The 22405-nt window shown below is 38.1% G+C and overlaps 1 protein-coding gene across 4 annotated transcripts in view; it reads left to right on the top strand.

Moving 5' to 3' along the window:
- The window catches only part of gpat2 (glycerol-3-phosphate acyltransferase 2, mitochondrial), a 79412-nt gene that overhangs the window by 37432 nt on the left and 19575 nt on the right, over positions 1 to 22405 (top strand). For 3 of the 4 annotated variants that reach the window (XM_086032136.1, XM_086032133.1, XM_086032135.1), the window contains exons 3-10: positions 14052 to 14146; positions 16094 to 16183; positions 16305 to 16384; positions 17303 to 17413; positions 17779 to 17901; positions 18918 to 19017; positions 20426 to 20559; positions 21751 to 21850. In XM_086032136.1, the coding sequence (XP_085888262.1) occupies positions 14084 to 14146; positions 16094 to 16183; positions 16305 to 16384; positions 17303 to 17413; positions 17779 to 17901; positions 18918 to 19017; positions 20426 to 20559; positions 21751 to 21850 (801 nt within the window). In that variant the 5' untranslated portion in view covers positions 14052 to 14083. The remainder of the gene's footprint in view (positions 1 to 14051; positions 14147 to 16093; positions 16184 to 16304; positions 16385 to 17302; positions 17414 to 17778; positions 17902 to 18917; positions 19018 to 20425; positions 20560 to 21750; positions 21851 to 22405) is intronic. The other variant, XM_086032137.1, reaches the window with a different exon arrangement.

The raw sequence follows: 22405 nt of genomic DNA, 5'->3' as shown, positions 1-22405 counted from the left end.
GATGCAAACATCACATGATTTATCAAGATGTAGGTGCTATTTTTTAACACTTTTATTAAAGCAAAAGCTTGGTTAAAAACAAGTAACACAGAGTTTAAAACAAGCTCTTCCATCGCAGACAATCTCTGGTAGCATGCTGCTATTTTCAAGTGCCTAAATGACAACCTCACTGCGCGTTTACATCAAGGCTGACAGGATGCAGCCTGGCTATTCCGATTGAACCGTGTACAGAACATCTGTTTAGTCTGGCAATAATGAAATTCCATTCAGCTTCAACCTTTTTATTGCGATTGAGTTGTTTATATGAAGCATTTTCATTCCGTTTTGTCATTTGGTTTCATTGTAATCGTAATACTGTACATGGCTCAATGTACTGTAAACCCGGCTACTCAACTTCAAACATTCAGGGTTTGGCTCCAGTATGTGTGCCATCATCACTTCATTATATGCTGCATTGTATTCATTTGTATCGTGCGAGGTGATGGCGGTTATCAGGAATAACTGTCAAGAAGTGTGATTGCATTATTCATGCCAAGCACTGTATGTGGTGTGTAAATGTGCGTGACCAAGCAAGCCATGTTTTTTTACCTTACTTTGAAGAATTTAGAGGTGTCCTGTTTATTTCTATTGTGTATGGTGATGTTTATTAGGGCTCCACGATATTGAAAAATCATGCGATATGGTTGTTGACTGTAGAGATGTCGATATTATTGCAATATTTAACATGTCCCTAGAGAAATGACATTTTTATTATCTAATGAAAGAATGTTTTTTATTTCATGCAGAAAAATCAACTCTTGGATGGTGAATTTAAGTTTGCATCTGACTGGTCAGAATCAGATAAATGCGTACAATTCCATAAGAAACGTATCGCATGTCTTTACGATATGCATATTGCATGGGCCATTTTCGCGAAATCGATATATTTTTTGATATATTTTGGAGCCCTAATGTTTACAATGAAAAATGTGACAGAGGAGGAATCGCAGGAATTACAAAACAAGCCATGTTTGCTGCATGTGGATGTGCACATGTATAGTCCTTGTATTAATTTATATTATGAATGCTTGTGGTTATACAGTAATTAATAATTTGCAAGAAACAGTGGCAATGCAGTAAGTGGAAGTGTACTTGAGCATGTATGGTTGCCTAATTTAAGTACAACCTTACACACAATAAAGAACTGTAAGTGAATTAAACCTAATAAAAATACATCAAACTGCATTTCTAAACCCAAGAGGGTGTTAACATACAGGTATTTTATATATATATATATATATATATATATATATATATATATGTATATATGTATATGTATGTATATATGTATATATGTATATGTATTCGCAGAAAAACTGAGGTATTTAGAGGTTGAAGGCCAATTAGTAAGGTTCATCCAAGGTCTTGTTGTTTTTAAAACATTACTCTGATTGCTCAGAAGACACTGGTTTATGTGTGCACACATTTTTTTTCTTTTTTTAATTGCTGACTTTCCACTAGTGCGTTTCTAAATGAATAACATAACATAATCACATAAGGCCATTGTTGAAAAGGTGTGAAGTCATCAGACTTATTGTGCAAGGAGGAAAATGGCACAAATGTTTTACTTCTGTGTTACTACCTGCATGTAGAAACCAAGGACAGCAAATCCAGTGATCATACCCATTTGATTTCATTCATCAGGAATTCTAGCCATGCATCTATTGTTGCTACTGCTATTATGTGAACGTGCGTGCTCTGCTGTCTAATCTGACTATTCACTTCTTCCTGGAATTGTCATTTTTTTCTCGACTCGGATACATGGTTTACTCTTGTGAATAAGGCCCTGTCTACACGTAGCCGGGGTTTTTGAAAACGGCGGATATAAGCCTGCGGTTAGCCCTATCATCCACACGTCCGCGCAAAACTCCGGCCGCAGTGGAGATTTGCGGATATCTCCGGATCGCGTTTTGCTGTGGACGGTTACACCCGGAGATTTATGTCGTCACTGTGCGACAACGGTACACGGTTGTTAAATAAAAAAACGGCTACGTGTAGACAAGGCCTCAAACTTCTCTTTGATTCAACTACCGTTTATGTTGTGGTCACAAGACCTCAGTGTAGTACTTTGGATTGGACATTTGACGACACTTATTTGATGGACTATGTGCATCAACAGCGCCTCTGCTGGTTAGCGTCAAGTAATGAACTCAACTTTCACTCAATTGCTTCAAGATGGAATGAATAAGCTTCATTCTTCCTGGTTTCTTCTTTTCCCTTTAATTCTAAATTCATTTGTGTAGATTAGCATACAAGTGGATGTCTTGACACAAGTTGTGAAGTGTTGAATACATAGTTACCACTCACATGAGAACAGTTTCCTGAACTTTTTTAGATGAAGACACAAATTCAGAATGAAATATTAAGACATATGCTACACAAGCTAATGATAAATAACACAGCAGACAGCATTTGCTACAATAAACAAGAATGCTTAGTCTTTTACTGTGGAAATAATACCTAAAATGCTGCCCAAATGTGTTTGCTATAATTGGTCCAGTCCCATCAACCAGCATGTGGTGAGCAGTATTTATGACCTATTCCGCAAACCAGCCATCAGGGCGACAGAGAGCTTTCGGTTTTTCCCTCGGGGACATCTCCTGGCGCCAATCATTTTGTTCATGTTACCATATGAGATTAGGTTGTGTCCATGAAGAGAGAATTTTTCAGACATTAAAGGATGTCCCATTTTTCTCCCCATTAGTTATCTGTAGGTCGGACATTATCGCGCTGGACTGCGAGCACACAAACACACTTTAACGCAACTCTGCTCCCCTTATAATTAACAACCGTGTAAGTGTCCTTTGAATTTTATTATGCAGTGTAATTACTCTTCCTTACATCACCCTAAGCCTGTCACCTCTATACTAAATGTGAATGTGTGCACACATTATTGATTCCGAGGAGAGAGCACAGAGGCCACGAAGGTTAACACCAGCAGACTATTGATTCAACATTTATCACCGCAGTGGAGAATTTAATTAGCTATTAAGTGTCTGTTCTTTAGTCATGCCGATTTGACTGTAAACAAGTCATGTAAATTTTCTTGTTATTAACTTATCAAAGTGACTCTTGATGGGACAACATGCTTATGTTCTCTCATCATGTAAATAGCACCGTGAAGGCCATTGTAGAGAGGACGTAAAACTGGTTTGTGGGTCAGGAAAGCTCTCGTTCTTTGCTTGAATGATTTTTATCTTCCTCTCCTTCCATTAGTTTAGTCTCACTCATCCACTTAATGTCTACTGGAGAGTCTACTATAATACAAATGACTGTCAAACCCGCCACTGAGTAATGCTTCATGTGTTCTTCGTGTAGGGTATAAGATCTCGGAGTGTCCAGTACATGAATATTATATTTAGTATACTTCCCTAAAGTCCCAAGCAGCCACGAGACACTTCACTTTGTCCAACAAAATGATGTCTAAACAATAAGTTGTTTTACCATTACATCTATAATCTGAGCAAAAAACAAAAACTTGAGGGTGAATCAAGGTCACAACAACAAACTAAACATTTTTAGTTGGAAAGTAATCAGTATGTTCTTTCCTTGCGACAAGAAAAACTGGGACAAGTACAAGACAGTTTGCGAAGATGTTTGCAAACCCTGACGAAACCCCCCCAAATTTTGGTTCACAAGCATTCACCGTTCAGTTAGATACGGGGCTTTATACTTTAGTATGGGGAGAGATTTGTTTTAAAATTATTGACAAATATAATCGCGATTTACACATTCTTTTATGTGGTGTGGGCATTTATCATGACTTATCATTTGTAATTATTTAATTCTGTTTGTGAAATGTTGAATGTGTGAATCAACGGACATGCACATTTATTTTTGAGACAAATGTCCCTCGGTTTTCAAGATAGTCACACACATTTCAAACATTCACGTCTGGAAAGGCCCCTTCCGCCTCCGTCTGCTATGAGACAGTGTTGCTGCCTCCGTTGAATGGGAACCATTCCCGTTTTTGTTTAAAAATTGGAAATTGAAAACAAACCTTTATCTGATCTTCTATTATGTGTTTATTTTACACTAGTCGGTAAACAAAATACGAACGTAATTTGTTCCGTAATTCGCTTGCGCAGTACAAGATCGTCCTGCTTCAAGGCAAAGCCAAAGTCTGAACGCATACTGCCTTATAAACCAATCAACAACTCATGCTTGAAATGTTTCCATCCCTGCCGGACGCAGGATGCCCAGAACAAGCTCCAGCTCTCCTTTTTTTGGGGCGCTCTGAATAACCGAACGGCACTTTTGAAAAACGTCCTGAGTTTCCAAACAGTCAGAGTGGAGCAGAGCTGTACGTGCGCCAGCACGCACTGAAAAAATGGCCTCATTTGCGAGCATATAGGTCGCAGTTTCGAGCCCTGAACAGAAAAAGCTAGCTGAGGAAAGAAAATCATCTACGGTTGTGTGCTTATGTTATCACATTCTGTGTGTCTTGAAAGCCGAGTAAAAATATTCTAATATTCTGTAATATTCTCTTCTTCTGGCAATTTGGGAAACTCAGCTGGCAGTGAATGAGTTCAGTTCAAACACACAGGAGAAAATGATCAAACAAGACGACCGTTCACCCCCTTCTTGATACTGCAACTGCAAGCACATTTCCCATAGTATTGCCGGTTGCAAGGAGAGGGGAATGGGGATTCCCTTTCATGCTGTCATCCCGGGTCTGATCTTGAAAGAACGGTCGATGGATGGACCAATTAGGGGAGCCGATATCGGTCCACCAATCAACCGTAATCACCCCAAATGAGAAACACAACTGCACAGACCTTAGAGCAAACATTGTCACAGAATAAAAGATAACTTATGACCCTGGTCGTAACACTAGCTTGAGTGCACACACGGGACACAATTACTGCACGCTTTGTAGCTGCAGATAAACAGCTATTAGTAGGGTTGGGCATCGTTTGAATTTGGGCGATTCCGATTCCGGTACCTCGATTCGAGTCCGGTTCCTAATGATTCTCGATTCTGATTATTTTTTGTTTTTTCTTTGTTTTTTTTGTTTTCTGAAGCTGAGCCATGATTGGTCGTTATCTGAGCCCTGAACAACTGTGATGTCATTTTCAGTCGACAGAAAGTGGAAAAATGGCTTCCACCTGATATGGCTAAAAAGGGTTGGATTTTGCTGCTTAACTCATATTCCACAAACGCGACATTAATCAGACTGCCGTGTTTAGACTAGTGGTGCTGCATAGAACATATTAACCCATTAAAGCCGGGAGCGCATAACCGCGTTCCTACCACTAGAGGCGGGAGTGCTGTTGCGTCTTTCTACCGTTAAAGCCTGGAGAGCGTAGATGTCATTTTTCCTTTTTTTTAATAAAATTTTCGGTCTCTCAACCAATCAAATGCATCAAATTATACACATGACGGTGTTGTGAGCCCGTGGAGGATGTTCAGGAATTTTTTCGAGTCAAAGAGCTCTGAAATGAGTAACGGCAGTGATATAGTCGACACACTTGTGGACTTTTAACCAGTAGAACCAGTCGAACGTGATATATGGTTAAGATATATGTTTGTAGACAATGACAATACTGACGTCTTTGTAACAGAATAGAGGATGGTAATTAACCACTCGATTTTTAAAATTAAAAATAGTGCTTCTCTTGCACTGACACTTTATTTTTACATCTTCGATTGAAACAGTAAAGATGAATAAACTCGGACCTGTGTGAAAGCCACGTCTAAGGTCTCAAATTGTTTTGGAATGATGTTTCTATCTGCTACAGGGACTGAGATATTGATTATTTTGTAGGTGTTGAATTTCTGGGAAAACTTAAGCTTTTCAAGGGTAAATACAAAGACGACCTTAGGTTTTGGGGAGCTGTTGAGCCAGGCGCTTTAGGCTTTAATGGGTTAATAAAATAATAATTTTGGTGGTTTGACTTCCACTTTAAACTTTATGTGAATGTACTTAAAAGGAGCATTTAAAGGACAACTTGGAAGCTGAGATTGTTTTTTTTCCTTGTCCTTGCAGGTGTTTCACGATGATTGATTAATGACTTATTTGAAATGTGAAAACTGACTACTTCATGTTACTTGCTAAATGTCATTTTTTTTCTTTCTTTTTTTTCAGAAAAGGTAAACAGAATTGTATTTTTTTTCCTTCACTTTTAACAAACAGGGCATTATTTCATCAAATCCCTTAACATAAATTGAAAAATAGTTGCATACTTCATCATTTGCATGCCACAATTTTCCATGACTTCTGCTTTTAAATTCCATTTGCTGTTAACAGTATATAACATGCAATTGCTGAGGGTTGCTTAACTAAAGTGATGACTTGACTGAAGTTACTTGAAATTTAGTGGGGACTTGACTTGTCTTGTTTAATTTTGTTTTCACAATAACTTGAGACTTGCTTGACACTTGAAGGTTAGGACTTCAGACTTACTTATGACTTGCACCTATGTGGCTTACTTCCACCTCTGGGAACAACGATCAGCTTAATTAAACATGTCCAGGTTGGGGGTGTGTGCCTTTGTTCTTACATGAGACCGTCCTCTACAGGCGTCTTGTTGGCCCCCTGTGGAGAACCAGGTGCACCACATTGCCTCCCCCTTCTCTGTCCTGGAATCTGTCCTGACATTAACAATATGTTTATTATGCAAATGTGTGTTTGTGACCCGCTGGTGGCTTACAGGCTTGTACTTTTGGGCTTGGGTGAGGCATAGCCATGTATAGTTCAATGCATCTTTTAGCAAGATGAAAATTTGCTAAAAAGTGAGAGTGGGGGGGGGGACAACTGGGGGTGGTTGTCTGTGCCATAATATTCTTGCTTTCACTTTTTTGACAATCCCTAACTAGCTATTCATGTGTGAGAGAAATAACAAGGTGATCAGTGTGATAATAAGCCATTATTCCTGACATACTTATCCATATGGGTAATTCAACTCATTTTGTTGTTATTCTCACTGTTGCTTCCAAAGTGCAGACATGTCATATATTCTGCATATCATAGTCGTGCCTTGAGATACAAACTGAATTCATTCCATGACCAACCAACCAAACCAAACCAACCAAAACACTTGTATACCGTCTTTCCCCACTGAAACCAACGCAAATCAATTAATAAAAATTCATCTGTTCCTGCCCCCCCCCTCAAAAAAAATGTGTTTCTTTTAATGAGGAAAAATAGCACTATTTATCAGAAAAAAAGGTAGAGTAACAATTAAAAATAACAAAGAATTAAACGGGTGTGGTGAAGCATGCTGTTTCCCCGCCTCCTTATCTTACACACCTGGGATATCATTCTTCAGAAGCAGCGGGGGTGGAGAGTGGATTTGTCGGGTTGGGCAATTTTATTTTGAAGTTTTCCCAACCCGATAAGCTGTTTTTAAAACACGTTACACCAGGAAGCGGAGACAGCCCTGACGAAGGTTGAAATGACAGCCAAAACTGTCACAAGGTGAGAGAATTTTCTCTCTTTACCGGGAAATAAAACTTGTCCGGCTAATTCTAAAGCCTATCCTTTTATCCTTACCATTCCATTTGCCTCCCTTTCATTCACACACTTGTACAAAAATAAAAAAACAAAAATACTAAGAAATTCCAAATGACTAGATATTTCTATTAGGAATAAAATGCGACTTACTTTGCCTTTTTATTAATGCGGCGCATCTGTTGGTTTATTTGAGACTATCAACCAGTGACAGAATGTTTACACTACAAGTGTGCTTTTTTTTTTTTTACCCCTTTGATGTTCTTTAGTAGATCACATTTTCAATTTATCCCGTGTCTGTCCCAAATGAGACGACAGCTCGTGCTGTGAAGCTGGCTGCCATTAAAGGGGGGAACTAATAAAGGCTGCACTCAGCCACACATATGTTAGCAGTTATCTCCTATCTGGATAATTATAACTGATGTTGATTTGTTTGGCAGACCGATGATGGCAGATGCATCACAACATAAATCTCTAAATACTAAAAAAAGAAAAAGGTCAAGTTAAATTAACAGTTCTACGCAGTGAGTAAAGAAAATAATTCAGACACCATCACAATTATTATTTAGTGATTTATGAAAGGTCACTGGAGGGTCCCTAGTAAAATTGATTCCTCAAATACAATACAAATAAAGTGATTATACTACATATATATGCATATATGTATGTAGGTATATATGTATGTATTAGGGATGTAACGATTCGGTCAAGCCCTGATTTGATTTTCGATTTTCAGTTCCCGATTTTCGATTCGATTCGATTTTTTTTTTTTTTTTTAAATCGCTACCATGCTTGTCTCTGTGCGCTAGTGTGGTGGTGCAGCCATCCACAAACGCAATGATGTTTGGTGCAATCGTGTCATGCAGGGCTGCCACAAATTATTAATTTGCTTGTAGTAAAATTGATTCCTCAAATAGAATGCAAAGAAACTGATTATACTACATATATGTGCATATATGTATATATTTATGTATTAGGAATGTAACAATACACTCAAGTCCTGATTCGATTTTCGATTTTTAGTCCCCGATTTTCGATTCGATTTTTTTTTTTTTTAATCGCTACCATGCTTGTCTCTGTGCGCTAGTGTAGTGGTGCAGCCATCCACAAACGCGATACGCAATGATGTTTGGTATAATCGTGTCATGTAGGGCTGCCACAAACTATTATTTTGCTTGTCAACGAATCACCAATAGTAGTCGCAATAAGTTAACTAATCGGATCACAAGTAAATTGCGGCATAATCACACCAGGCTCTGATATGACTATCTGTATTTTACAGCCTCTGTTATTTAAGGTATGGACAAAAGAAAAAATAAAGGCAATTATGATGAAAGTACATTCAACTTATATTAAACTTTGCAGCTTGTACCAATATTCCTGACATGTTTATAAATGATGGAGTAATTGAAATTGAAGGCGATACTGTAGCCTAAATTTTTTTTAGCTGTAAATGTTTGGTGCATTTTAAAATGGAACCAAAAACTATTCACTATGCTGAGTTGCACTAATATGAAACTACCTATCAATACAAAAAAAGAAATACTTGTAAACATATTTCACTTTTCTTGGGCACCAAGCCTTTTTTAATGTAGAAGAGAATGAAATCATGAGTGAACTTAGGGAAAAGCACTGTGCTAAATAAAACTAAACTAAACACTTAACACTTAATTTTGTTTTTAATTAACCTTAATCCAAAATGTGTTGTTTTGCTTCTTTAATATGCATAACGTGATCTACACATTCAAAATATATATATATAAAAAAAACTAATAATTAGTAGGAACATAATTTTTTTAGCACTCTAAATTTGTATATTCTAGCGACCTATGTATGTTATGCATTTTATTCTTAGGTGTTGCCTTAAGGGTTTGTGGAAAATAGTAGGTCATGTTGTGTTAATTTAGAGTGGTGTGATTTCCGAGTTCCTAAAAGCAACACTCGGTATGTGCTTTTATAAAAAAAAAAATTATATTTAAAAAGATTGACAACATGACCAACAGTGAATATTGCCTTATGTTAAAATGTTCTCCCTGCACTGAACCATGTGCATTGAAGTGTACAGTAAGCAGTGGGATGCTTACGGAAGGAAAATAAAGAATTCCTTTAGTCTGAAGAAGTCGATGCAGCTGTGCTCCATGACGCACAGCTACTGATCCACTCATTGATTTTCTATATGTGATTGTAGCAGTGGGACTGACAGGTGAGATATCTTCTGCAGAGATGTGTGCGTAAACAGTATTATGATTCCAGGTTTACTTGCGGAACGTAGATAAAAGTCTATCACGTTGACATCCTGGTGGCGTTATCTACATACTCAGCACAATTCTCAGTCTCCAGTGGTTTGATGACGAAGCCCCTGGGCTACTTTTAAATAATGCAGTGTATCACCCGATTATCGGTTCATTGCTCCATTCGTCACATCATTACATGGCTTGTATTTTAGCTCATATTTTATAGTTAAGTATAGATTAGGTTTATCACTACAATGGCTATAGCGTAGTATTCATTTTTAAAGTGTGATTGATTAATTGACTTTTGAGGCGAGGAATAAATTAGCACATTATGTGGAGTACGTCATTTTTGACATTGAGTTTTCAGCTGCAGTATTTTCGTACTTAGTCTGGTGGATTAACACAAGGAATACGAGAGCAGTCATTTTGACTGTTTTCCAAGTTTGATGTGTTATTACTGTGTATGGATACAAGATGCTCCTGGCCTCTTGACCTTTCCTAATTTTGTATATATTTCATTACCGTAGTGCAATTTTATGGTATTAAATCATGTAAAAATAGTTATGAGTCATTATTCCTTTAACTACGGCGTGCCAGTCAATTTGACAGCTCTACTTAATCTTACCCACGTTGTGCTGGGACGGTGCCGCCAGGTTTCTATAGCAACCACCGGTTGCAATGAGAAACCGAGAAATAATCTATACCGGGCAAGAGGAACCGTGTCGCATTTGGTAAAATAGGCTGTTAGATGTGATAGTCGTCGCATTGTAGGTAGAACATGCCAGACAGTCGAAATAAATAAAATAAAGAGCTTATTGACATAATTCACCCATGGAAAAAAAAGTTCCGGGCTGTGATCGGGACGCAGTTGTTTTGTGTGCCTTACTTCAGATTTATATCCTCTTCTTCGAAATGGAGTGCAGTAAAGTCTTTTGCGACACACGTCTCCTTTCTTTCGGCACCAAACTAATATATTTTATAATAGCTGACACAACGCAGCGTGAGAGCCGTACGCTCCACCAACTGTGTCTCATTCATTTTTCTGACCTAAATTACATCAAAATATACTCACAGCAGAATTTTAATCAATAAAATACCTTTCCTAGACAGTCTGGCAGCGAGTAATAATTATTTTAGTCGATGACGTCATTGCCCGAGCGCAACATAGCGCAATCCATCAAAATGACTGCTCTCGTAGTTCTAATAATTTCAAAATCCTGGTGGTCCTAGGTTTAAGGTTCATGTTTTAGGGTCTGTTGAAGTAAATTGTTTGTTTGCAATTTTACACAGGTCTGGCATTGGAACAGTACAAGACTGTACTGTTTCCACTTGGTTGTGTTTTTCCTCTCAAGTGGATTACATAACCCCATTAGAGCCTTTGCTTATTCTCTGCCTGCGTAATTTGGAGTTTTATTCCCTTTATTTGCTGTTTTGCTGCCATATCCCCTCCATCAACCCGTGCACCTGCAAAGCATCACTGATTCCTGCGAACCTCTTATCAGGAACTTTGCTCCCAGTGGAGTTGATAATGAATGTGGGAAGTTGAGCCAGGAGAAATGGAGCATCTCCCCATGGGGAGTGGGGGGCTAGGGTTTCAATTAGCTAAGTAATGGGGCAGAGTCGGATCAGCTGAGTAAGCTGCAAAGACATAAAGTCTTCCATTGAATCTAATAAGAGCCCTCTAACTGATGGATGATTTACCACCAAGAGGTTTATTAGGAGAGATGCTGGCATAGAATTTGTCGTATAAATATCGGGATGACACTCAGCAGCAGACCTTTAAAAAATGTAAATTACACATTATGTATAATTGTATCCATTATAAAAGCAAAAAACTTAATTTGTGTTCATGATCTGGGGAGTTCCAGATCGGATGACCGCATCAGAGTTCCTCATTTTTAATTCTAATACAATAAACCATGGAAACCATGAATCCATCTAAAATTGCTCATTTAGACAAATTCTCACTTTAGTTTGGATTCTCAACGCATCTCAGTAGTCATCTTGACTTGGTCATTTTAATAAAGAATCAGTTCCTCTAAAGCAGGGGTGTCAAAGTCAAATGGACGGAGAGCCAAATAAAAAAATTTGCGACAAGCTGAGGGCCGGATTGATAGAATGTTCATTGAAATTTTTTAAAATGTCCAGATTGGATCGGGTCCTTCGCGCCTGCTGATGATGTCACGCTTTATATTTCTGTAATATATTTCTTTGCCTCTATGTTTGTCACCCCCCTGGCTGTTGTGTTTTTATGTACGTCACTTCCGCTTATGACCCGAGAAGAAGCCGCTGCCCGTCTTGTGAAACAAGATCAGTGGAACGTTTGCGTTTCTCCTGCCAAACTGGAAACAATTTTCTGGTTGACTCGGGCTGATAAGATTGTAATTACTGTACATAATGTGAAGTAAAACGGAGAGGATTATATGATTGGTATAATGTCTCCAGCTGACTCTATTTTAGAGTGGCAAGGTATGAATGTAGGTGCTCCTGTCAGAAAACACAGGCCCGTATTCCACTTGACACGTCTATTTATTGGCACATTTATTACGATAGTCTTGGTTAAAAAAAACATTTTGAACATTTGAACACAAAACATTGAACAACACTTGTTGAGCATTTCATATATCACACTTCATATACAGTATATGTATTATATACTGTATGCGTAGATTTTACATACTATGCAATATTATAAATTTGCACCCTTATTTTCAAGCAAATGTCCTTTAGGTGCAAATGAGTCAATGCAACTGCATAGCTGTTTGCTCTACTCTGCTATAAAGAGTATTTATTAATTTGCCGTATTAAATACAACCAGTCAGGAATAAGATTGCTTATCACAAATAATTGCCACTCCTTTGACTTGAAGGGAAGTCTTTTAAATTTGCCTGCCTCCTAGAATTTATGAATAATGATAGAAATCAGGGTCTCTCCGCATCCATCCTCCCTGCTTTCCCAGGTGTTGGTAACTACCGTGTGAAAGCTACTGTGGGAATGATCGGCGCTATGGGTGCTACACTCTGCCATCTTGGACCGCTAACTAGCTATCTGTATAGCTAGTGTGGCTAAACATTGTCCTTCCACGGTGCAGAGCCACTGCTCTATGTCCCTAATCCTTGTGTCCATGGCAGCAAAAAAACATCACAGACGACAGTGGTGTTATCACTAAAGAAGGATGGGGAGTAATTAACAGAAGACGGACAAGCCATAATGAGTATAATGTGCCCTCTAGAATTTAGTAGGGTACTGCGCAGACAGTAGTAGATGGCAGACATTTTTACATTTGAAAATCTGGCACCATTGTCAAACCTCCATTCACTGTACAAGTCATTTAATATTCCTAACTGTCATATCACAATACAGTGAGTTCAGCAGATGTAAAAACTTAAAAAAGTTTGTGATATGCCTTCTATGATTCGTCTGTTAAATATTTTCAACCTTGTGTCATCTTAGTCATATTGTAGTGAGCATTCTGGACAAAGATGTGAACCACTTTCAGCACAACATTACTGCTAAATTCGATTTCCATCTTAAAGGTCATATTCTTATTTCTCCCTTTCCATCAATAGTACCTTTTGCATGGTTGCATCATCGGCCCCCCACCTACCAAAAAAGTAAATAACATTGTGTCTGATGTCTTAACCTCTTTGCTGAAGCCTTGTCGTAGTTGCAGTCTGCTTTTTTTTGTGTGTGTGTTTTGGAGAGATATTTCTTCAAAAGATTGGACTGTTTCAAAACTGTACATAATTAGTGGTGCATTTTAATGTTACATTATAGTTACTGTGTATTCTGTATACCTCCCAATTAATTTTCTTTCCTGAATTTTTGTTGCTGAAATTAACCCGAACCAGTTACATAAATTTGAGGGCTATAAAGGCTACTTTTAAAATTGTATAACCCGCTTGCAGGAAACTTGCCCGCTTGTAATTTTATTATTGTTGAGGGTGAGTCTGTTGCAAGCACAAAAATCAAAAGATTGCCCCAAGTCATTGGTTCATTGGAAATTGAACCAATGTCAAACCAGCCACAGGGAAAGCTAGACTCTTGCCTCTCTTTGCCTGCGAGAATGAAAAGAAGAGAAGTTGTGATGGTGGAGGCAGAGTGCTGGTTAGTTGTTTGAAATTGCATCTGTGAGCAAGAATGATAGATAGGTGAGTACTCTTACGAAATTCTTACCTAGCAAGAGCCAGAGGATAAGATTGTTTTGTTACACTGACATTGCTTTTTTTTTTTTTTTTTTTTTCTGTTTGTTGTATGTGTGTGTGAGTGTGTTTTAATAAAATGCTTTCAAACACCCATCTCCACCCCCATCTTTGCCTTGGCAGATAACTGCACTGAAGGCTGGATTGGACTCATCATGGTGCAGCAGTTGAATGGCGGGATAAGTAGAGACGTGGTGATTCCACAGAAAAGACCCGCTGTAAGACCACCGCTTGCATTACTCTTTTACTTGATTTCTGTGCATTCATTTTCTAATCCCTGTTCTTGCCAGTTTCAAGGAAACAACCGTGGCCGCATGTGCTCTCTGTTTCGTTTGTATTGTATTTTTTTAAATACAAATGATTTGTGTGACTAGAAAGTTTGCTCAAAAATTGAGCTTTGTAGATGAACTACCCAAAGCTTTTGACCATCAATGCACAATAAATCAGGGTGGACGGAGGACAAGAACTCTTTTAAAAAGAACAGACTAAGCAAGGACGTAGGTAGGTTTTTGTCCATCCCTCTAATTGTCCCTAACCGGGTCAAGTTCCGACTGACGTGTTGTGTTGGGTTCTTATAAAAAGCAAGACTGCCTTGCTAAGCCTGCACAACACTGGAGTGCTCTTTTTCATGTGTGTTCCCCCCCTGCAGTATTGTTCTCACAGGCATAATCTGCCCTCTAGTAGATGTCCATTTCACTGACGAGGGGGAAAAAAAACACTGCAAGCTATGACTCAGAAGTGGAAGACGTTCGTTCTCATCCTAAAATAACATTACCTTAACACTACCTTATTAAGTGGATGTGCATAGGAAATTAGCCAGCTAATGAGCTTGAAATAATGTCATGCACGGACGCTTTTTATTTATTTAATTATTTATTTATTTATTTTGGGGTGGCGCTGGCGCTGGCGGCGGGGGGGGGGGCAGACCAACGCAATGTAAGGACGGAAGCGCTTTAAAAGGACGAGGACGGAGGACAATCATTTTTATGAATAAGGACGGAGGGACGAGGACGTAAGGGTACTCAGGTCGCGGACGGAGGATGGACCGGCGAAAAAGGATGAAGTGCCCAGCTCTGATTCTGCACTCTTTTTTTTGTTCCCCATTCTTGTATTATAGTGTCTCTGTAAGACACTTATTCTGTGCACTGTTCTATTTTGTTAGATCATTATCATTGATCAAAGTAATTGATTTCACAATATTCATTAGCCTGTTATAAACAATGCATCATGTCATTGCATTTACTCGTTCTTGAGCAGTATTAGTATTCATAGTCATACTGCAATATTTTATCACTTTTAAGATGCACTAAAATAAAGAACTCAGAAGCACATTTAATAATTATATAAAGACTACATCTTACGACTGTTTTTCTCTATTACCTTTTATTCATGTTTATGTTACTGACATTACTGACATGACATTATTTTACAGCAAAGTTTATGCAGAATTTTGAAAGTTGACTGCTCATGTCAATAGCCGGGTTTACATGGAGACATTTTGCCATTCTGATTGAAATAATTCCAAATTAAGACCTCTGGTCACCTGATTACATGAGACGTGTTCTTTTTTGATCCGCCGTTTACTTGCTCCACTCTGTTAATCAGATCATCCATATTCCAGCCCTGTGACACGCGGAGATCGATGTAAACATCACATCATTTATCAAGATGGAGTTCATTCATTTATTTAGCACAGTTTTTGCGATTGTTTTAACACTTTTATTAAAGCAGCCTCTTGATAATAACAAGTTAGCAGTAATTTAAAACAAGATCTCGCGATGCAGACGCGCTCTGGTAAGACACTGCCATTTAAAGTGCGTATACTGTATGTCACTATGCATTTACGTCAAGACAGAGCATGTGCAGACCAGATGCAGCCTGGCTATTCCGATTGAGCTGTTTACATGACGCCCGTTTGAATTGGCAAAAGTAACATACCACCCCTATGAATCCAAATAGAATTCCATTCGGCTTCAGCGTTGTTATTCCGATTGTGGTGTTTGTATGGAGTGTTTTCATTCTGTTAGGTCATTCGGATCCTTTCTAATCGGCATACATGGCTCCATGTAAACCCGGCGAATTACTTATAACATCTGTTTTTATTGTACCTTATCTGCTATGATTAGTGTTGTGCGTTTGCATTATTCTGTGTTCTTATGCTTTAGTTGCCATTAAAGATGACTCCTGTGCCTGTGCTCGGCAAGTTCCGACCAATTGTGGGTCAGTGCTGCCAACAGTGCACTCCAGACAGTCTCGTAAGAATCGAACCATTCAATAGAGATTCTTAAATGCACTTGAAATATATGTTCTGATGGTATTTAAATAACATGGACAAATATTGACACCAAAGCCAAATATCTCCTTTTTCTTTTTCAGTCACGCCATCATAAGAAGTTTGGACAAAGCCCCTTCCTTGACTTCCACAACATTCTCCATGTCAATGAGACTCACACTAGGTAACGTAAATATTCTACAAATGACATATATATATATATATATATATATATATGTATGTATGTATGTATGTATGTATGTATGTATGTATGTATGTATGTATGTATGTATGTATGTATGTATGTATGTATGTATGTATGTATGTATGTATGTATGTATGTATGTATGTATGTATGTATATATGTATGTATATATATATATATATATATATATATATATATGTATGTATATATATATATATATATATATATATATATGTATGTATATATGTAATAAGACTGTTGAGGATATTGTGAAGTTACATTTTAGTATTAGTATTCATTTTACATACAAGCAAATCAATATCATCAGTACAAGGAGCTTGATAAAAGGAGATTCAGTGGCTGCTCGTCTTATGCTGTTGCGTAAGAATTTCATCCATCCACTTTCCATACCGCTTATCCTCACTACGGTCAGAGGTTATCTGGGGCCTATCCCAGCTGACTTTGAGCGAGGTGGGGTCCACCATTGATAGGTCACCAGGTGATTGCAAAGCCAATGTACTGTATACAAACACACATTCATATTTACATTCACGCCTGTGGGCAGTTTAGTCTTCAATGAACCCAACATGCATGTTTTTGGAATGTGGGAGGAAGGCAGAGTGCCCGGAGAAGACCCACGCAAGCACGTGGAGAACATGTAAAACTATACACCCGAAAAGCCGAAGCTGACATTTGAACCAATAACCTCAGAACTGTGAGGCACCCACATGAACCACTAGTACCCCCCTGCGTGGGAAATTACTTATGACTTCATTCTATTAACTTTAACTTCTTTTTCAGTGACCCCTATGCAAATATTTCCATCGACATTTTATTTAACCTACGTATATTGCAGTATTTTTTTAATTGAACTTTTTTTTTTTCCTTCTGTTGTAGGTACAGAGGCTGGTTAGTGCGGAAGATATGCTGCGTGCTGTTTGTGAGTGGGTGCAAGGTTTATCCGAGTCCTGTTAACAGCCGGCAGGAGAGGGTCTGTGAGAGTAACAGGTACCAGAGATGACAGAGCTGGTGGAGGAGAGGAGAGTAAATGAATGATAGGGGAAGATACCGAAAATGTAATGGAATCCTACAGTTCTGGGGAGAGCAAAGACTAAAAACGAGCAGATAAGACACACAAACAATGACAAAGAGTAGCAAGGTCATCACCTCGGGAGTGCACAAACAGAAACTACGTAACAAGGGACGGACATCATACTTTTCTGTCTGTTATTGTCTTTTTGTCAGCATAATTGAGTTGCGCCTGTTGCTAACCCCTTCACTCAAGGTTGTTGTAGTCCTACTGGGAGTGTTTTAGGATGAAGGAACTCTATTTAGAGCTTGTTTAACTGAGCTGTCGTGTGATTGTGTTTCAGGGTGAGGGAGGCTCTCACAGCAAATCCGAAAACGCCTGAGGGGAGTGACAGCCAAGGGCAGCTCCATCCCATCTCAACATTCCGCCCCGTAATTAACACTTACATCTCCCCGGGTTTTTTACGGTGTGTTTTTAATCTTGTGAATTTTATATTTGAAGCCGGCAGAATGCAAGTCGTTTCAAATAGAGTGGAACCTTGGTTTCCTTTAATAATCCGTTCCAGAAAGTCTGACTAAAATCGAATCATAAAAAATCCAAAGCATGATTTCCAATAGGAAATAATGTAAATCTAATTATATAATCTGTCCCAGACACTCAAAATATTTTTTAAATGGACATTTTATAGAGAATAATTAAAGCGTTACATATAAAAACTTTCAAATTAATATATAAATGACTAATGAAGTGGATAATCTTACCTTAGCTTTATTGAAGACTCTTTATTGCACATACAGTGAAGCAGGAAGAAAGGGGAGCCTTTTTCCGAGTTCCTCCTTGAATTCAGGAATGTTCTCACCTTAAAAGGGAAGTCGACCCCAAAATTTTCTTTACAAGAATATATTCTATGCAGGCCCACTCATCGAAACATGGCATTCTGCTTAATATTGCGTTTGCGAAATATGAGTTTTTGTCCATCTCAGGGGGTGGCCATTTTGTCACTTATGTCGACTGAAAAAGACATCACAGTTGCTCAGGGCTCAGATAACGACCAATCATGGCTCAGGTTCAGAAAATAAGTGAGCCGTGATTGGTCGTATATATACACACCATTATATGAAAACGAGTCCATACAAAAACCGAGGTTCCACTGTATTCAAATTTAAATGTCGTTTTTAAATTGTTAGTCCCTTTGTATCACCAGTACCTGTATATAATCCTGCACTATGGCTAACTGTTGCAGTACATTGCAACTGAAAAGCCTCAAAATTAAAATGGAAAATGAATATATGATCAAGAAGTTTGCCAGATTGAACCGCAGTATGTATGCGACAACGTGCAGGACTTCACTGTCTTTCTTGTTTGTCCATTATTGCCTTTCATGCGTCATCCCACTCTCGTCATCATCAGCCATTAATTTTCTTTTTTTTTTCTCCTTTCTTCTGTCTGTCCACATTGCCGCCACTCTCTGCTCGTGACTAGATGTGTGGGCTGGGTGATGATGAAGATGTTTGCCTCTGTTTTTGGCAGTATTCAAGTAAACCTCAACCATTTTGTGGCTTTGCACAGAGCCTCTGAAGAGGTACACACACTGCATCATCATACACACATAAACACATTATTTCCAGATGATTCAAAGTGCATAAGGCTGCTACCATGCTCGGTGTCAAACCATGAGTTTTTGGACTTCCTTCCTTGCGTCTGTCATCGAAATTAGGCTGTGTTCGACAATCTACTCTAAGAAGTCTAAAGAGTTTTGCTTTATCCATACAATGCAATTCTTTCATTTTTAAATTATCCTCAAAACATTTAGCTGGCATCTAAGTATGTGATTTATAATTCTCTCACTTGATTCACGACTTGTAATGGAAATGTAATGGTAATGGGAGACTACCTAATTGTATTTATCACATAGTAAGATAACTCAATCAATTGATTAATTGTCTATTTTGCATGGTGTCAGTTGTATAATTTGTCTATGGAATGTTTTTATTTCTTATGGCAATTTTCTTTTGTAATCCCTCACCTCTATTGTTAAAGAAACAGTAGAGATCCGTGACAAGTATTATTTTATTTCTGGGTGAAGTGAGTGGTTTTGTGTCTACAGCTAAAGAAAAGAGACATTCAGAACCTAGTTTGGCCAGCACTATTATCACATCAGTACGAGGAAAATTACAAATGAATTGAACATCCAAATGAAATGAATGAGTGAATCATTTTAACACAGTAAGGAACAACAGAGGAGCTGTCAGCCACAAGTATGGACAGCAAATTAATTGAACTGAGATTTGACTCTACACTAATGTGCGTGCTGCATAATCTGTTCCACTTTAGTCGCTCCAGTTAGCACTACCTATTCACTAATAAAACATAAGTATAAAATTACGTGATACTTAAAAAGCAGAACAATAACCAGAGTAGTAAGTCATTATAAAATTAGGTTACTCTAATGGGTATGAAAAGACTTTCGAGTTCTCTGCCTGCTGGTTTTCATAGGTTTTACTTCGCTTTTCATTAAAATCGCCACAAAAGTACAGCCATATTTTATTTCTCTGTGGATGTATAATAGAGTCTGCCTTAATTAAATCACTATTTCCTTAATAGTAATAATTTATACTAATAATAATAATAATGATAGTATGAAAATAGTTTCTACATTGACAAACAAGTTGTTCTTTCTGGACAATCATTGTTGTTTATTTCTGTATTACGTGTACCGGTACTTATACTGTACATAAGTAAAGAGACGTGCGTAATTCCTAATAACTTGAATGCAGATCATTTCTTTTTTTTTTTAAAAAGGTCAAAGAGCACATTGTGTGTCTACCTGTAGCCGCTTCACACCTTATTCTGATGTTTTCCACCTTGTTTACTATACTAACCTCCCTTAATCCCTGCACACCTGCAAGCCCCAGAATTGTTACAAGTACACTGGAACAGAAATGTGATGGATGTTGCTTATGCGAAGCTGCTTCTATTACATATTTCAGGGATCGCTGCTGGTCTACGTGTATGTGCGGCAGAGCATTGTGGACAGTGTTCTCCTTACTCTGGTGCTCTTCTGTAACAACCTAAGAGTTCCATATGCAATTTGTCCAGTCCAAATCAACAACTCCTTCCTTAGGTACAAAAAAGGCCACACTTCCATCACATTTCTTATATAAAACAACACTGTGATAACAAATAAACATCGGCAATGTTTACATGTACACATTTATTCGGATTAATCGGATCAATATTCTTAGCGTCCATGAAAACACTGTATCCGATCATAATTTTAATCAGAACTCTGATCGGATTAAAGAGATTTTGTCCATGTAAACGTAGCCATTGATTATTTTGTGTGAGTATATTCACGTAATGAATACGTTAGTTTTGAATGCAGTGAGGCCTTGCGATAACAGTTGAATTAGTTCTGTGACTATGCTAGGAGCTCAAAACACTCGGATCTCAAATTAATTTTTCCAGTTAAACTCAATGGAAATGTCATTAATCCAGTACACTTTTTGCACCGGGTGTACTGGTGGTTGGTTGCACGAGCACTAAAATTAGGTGCACCAAAATTTTATACATTGCAGTTTTACAGGTTTAATATTATCATTGACGTAAATCCCCTGGCATAGCAACTGTCCTGCATGCGGGACGCTGCAACGTTAAAAGTTTTAAAGGGGAAGTCAACCCCCCAAAATTCTACGCAATAATATGTTTAATGTCCCATCACTAGTCTAAACACAGTGTTTGTTTTTTCTTTTTTTATGAAATGTAATTAAAAAAAACAAAACAAATCTGTCATATGTTTAGTTTGACAATAAACTCCAACTTGCAGTGGCATTAAACAACTTGAAGCCTGTTTTTGAATAATTTTTCACTATTTGACAGCTGCTGGTTGTGAAGTGAGTTGATTTAAACTCACTGCCACTATCTAGCTTTCGTGTCTAAAAGTTTACTTTTATACTTTTTTTTTTTTTTAAATCAGTTGAACACCAGCTAATATCGGCTTGTATCTGGAAAAATGTGTAAGTCATGTCACTTGTATCTCAAGGCACCACTGTTTACAGTATCTTAATTAGACTCTAGGGTCTGGATTAAGAATGGGGACTTTTAATACTCAGTTAACTGCTTACTTAAGTGTTATTTATTCAGGGAGTGCTATTTGCCCCCTAACATGCCTCCCTGCCCACTTCGCCCAGTTAGTTCAAAATCAATTGCACACAAGCAACAGAATTCTCATCAGTAAATCAACAAATAAGTTTTGTTGTCTTAACGTGTCATCTTGTCTTGAGTGTGAAATGATGATTGGCACATTCTCCTTTAGGTCGATCCTTCAGAAAATTGGCATGATCTTCTTGCCACCATCTGCGGCGACTGAGCAGGAGGCAGAAAAGGACCATCTGTACACACCTGTCATGACTGCTGTAGGTTTGATGTGTTGTCTCATGGATGAGGTTAGATGTGACAGTAATGGCAGTCATCTGCTTAGGTTTCATATGCAAATCCGTCAGTTTAAATCAGGTTCCATGCTCCCTTTTCTCTGACTCACCACTCTAATAGAATAAAATAAATAATCCGTCCTCACCGCACAATCTATTCAAGCTTGACAATTTGAGCAGTTCCTCATTAGCCGCGTGTCTTGAAACATACAAACGGCCTGTTCACAAGTGACTGGAAATGAAGGTCTGGGTCATGAATCAGAAAAACATGATGGTAATGCATTTTTGCTGGAGGGAAAAAACTTCAGGCTGGTGATGATATAAAATTGCTGGGTAAGATACCTGGCCTTGTCATTTGTCTTTCGGTGTGCTGTTGTTCTTTTCATCTCTACCCGGTCAGCTCCTCAATCAAAATAAAAGCCATCGTTTAGTCTTCTTCAAACGAAGCCTCATCACACTCACTATTGCTCCTTTTGAAAATAATTGTCTTCCTTTGCTTTTACTCCTCAAGTAATGCCATACCTTTATTTTTTTCTTTCT

This window comes from Filicampus tigris, chromosome 5 (genome assembly GCF_054856515.1).
Source record: "Filicampus tigris isolate MCC_2025a chromosome 5, RoL_Ftig_1.0, whole genome shotgun sequence".
Classification (NCBI taxonomy): Eukaryota; Metazoa; Chordata; class Actinopteri; order Syngnathiformes; family Syngnathidae; genus Filicampus; species Filicampus tigris.
The sequence above is the reverse complement of the archived record's forward strand: the minus strand, read 5'-3'. Positions and strand labels throughout refer to the sequence as shown.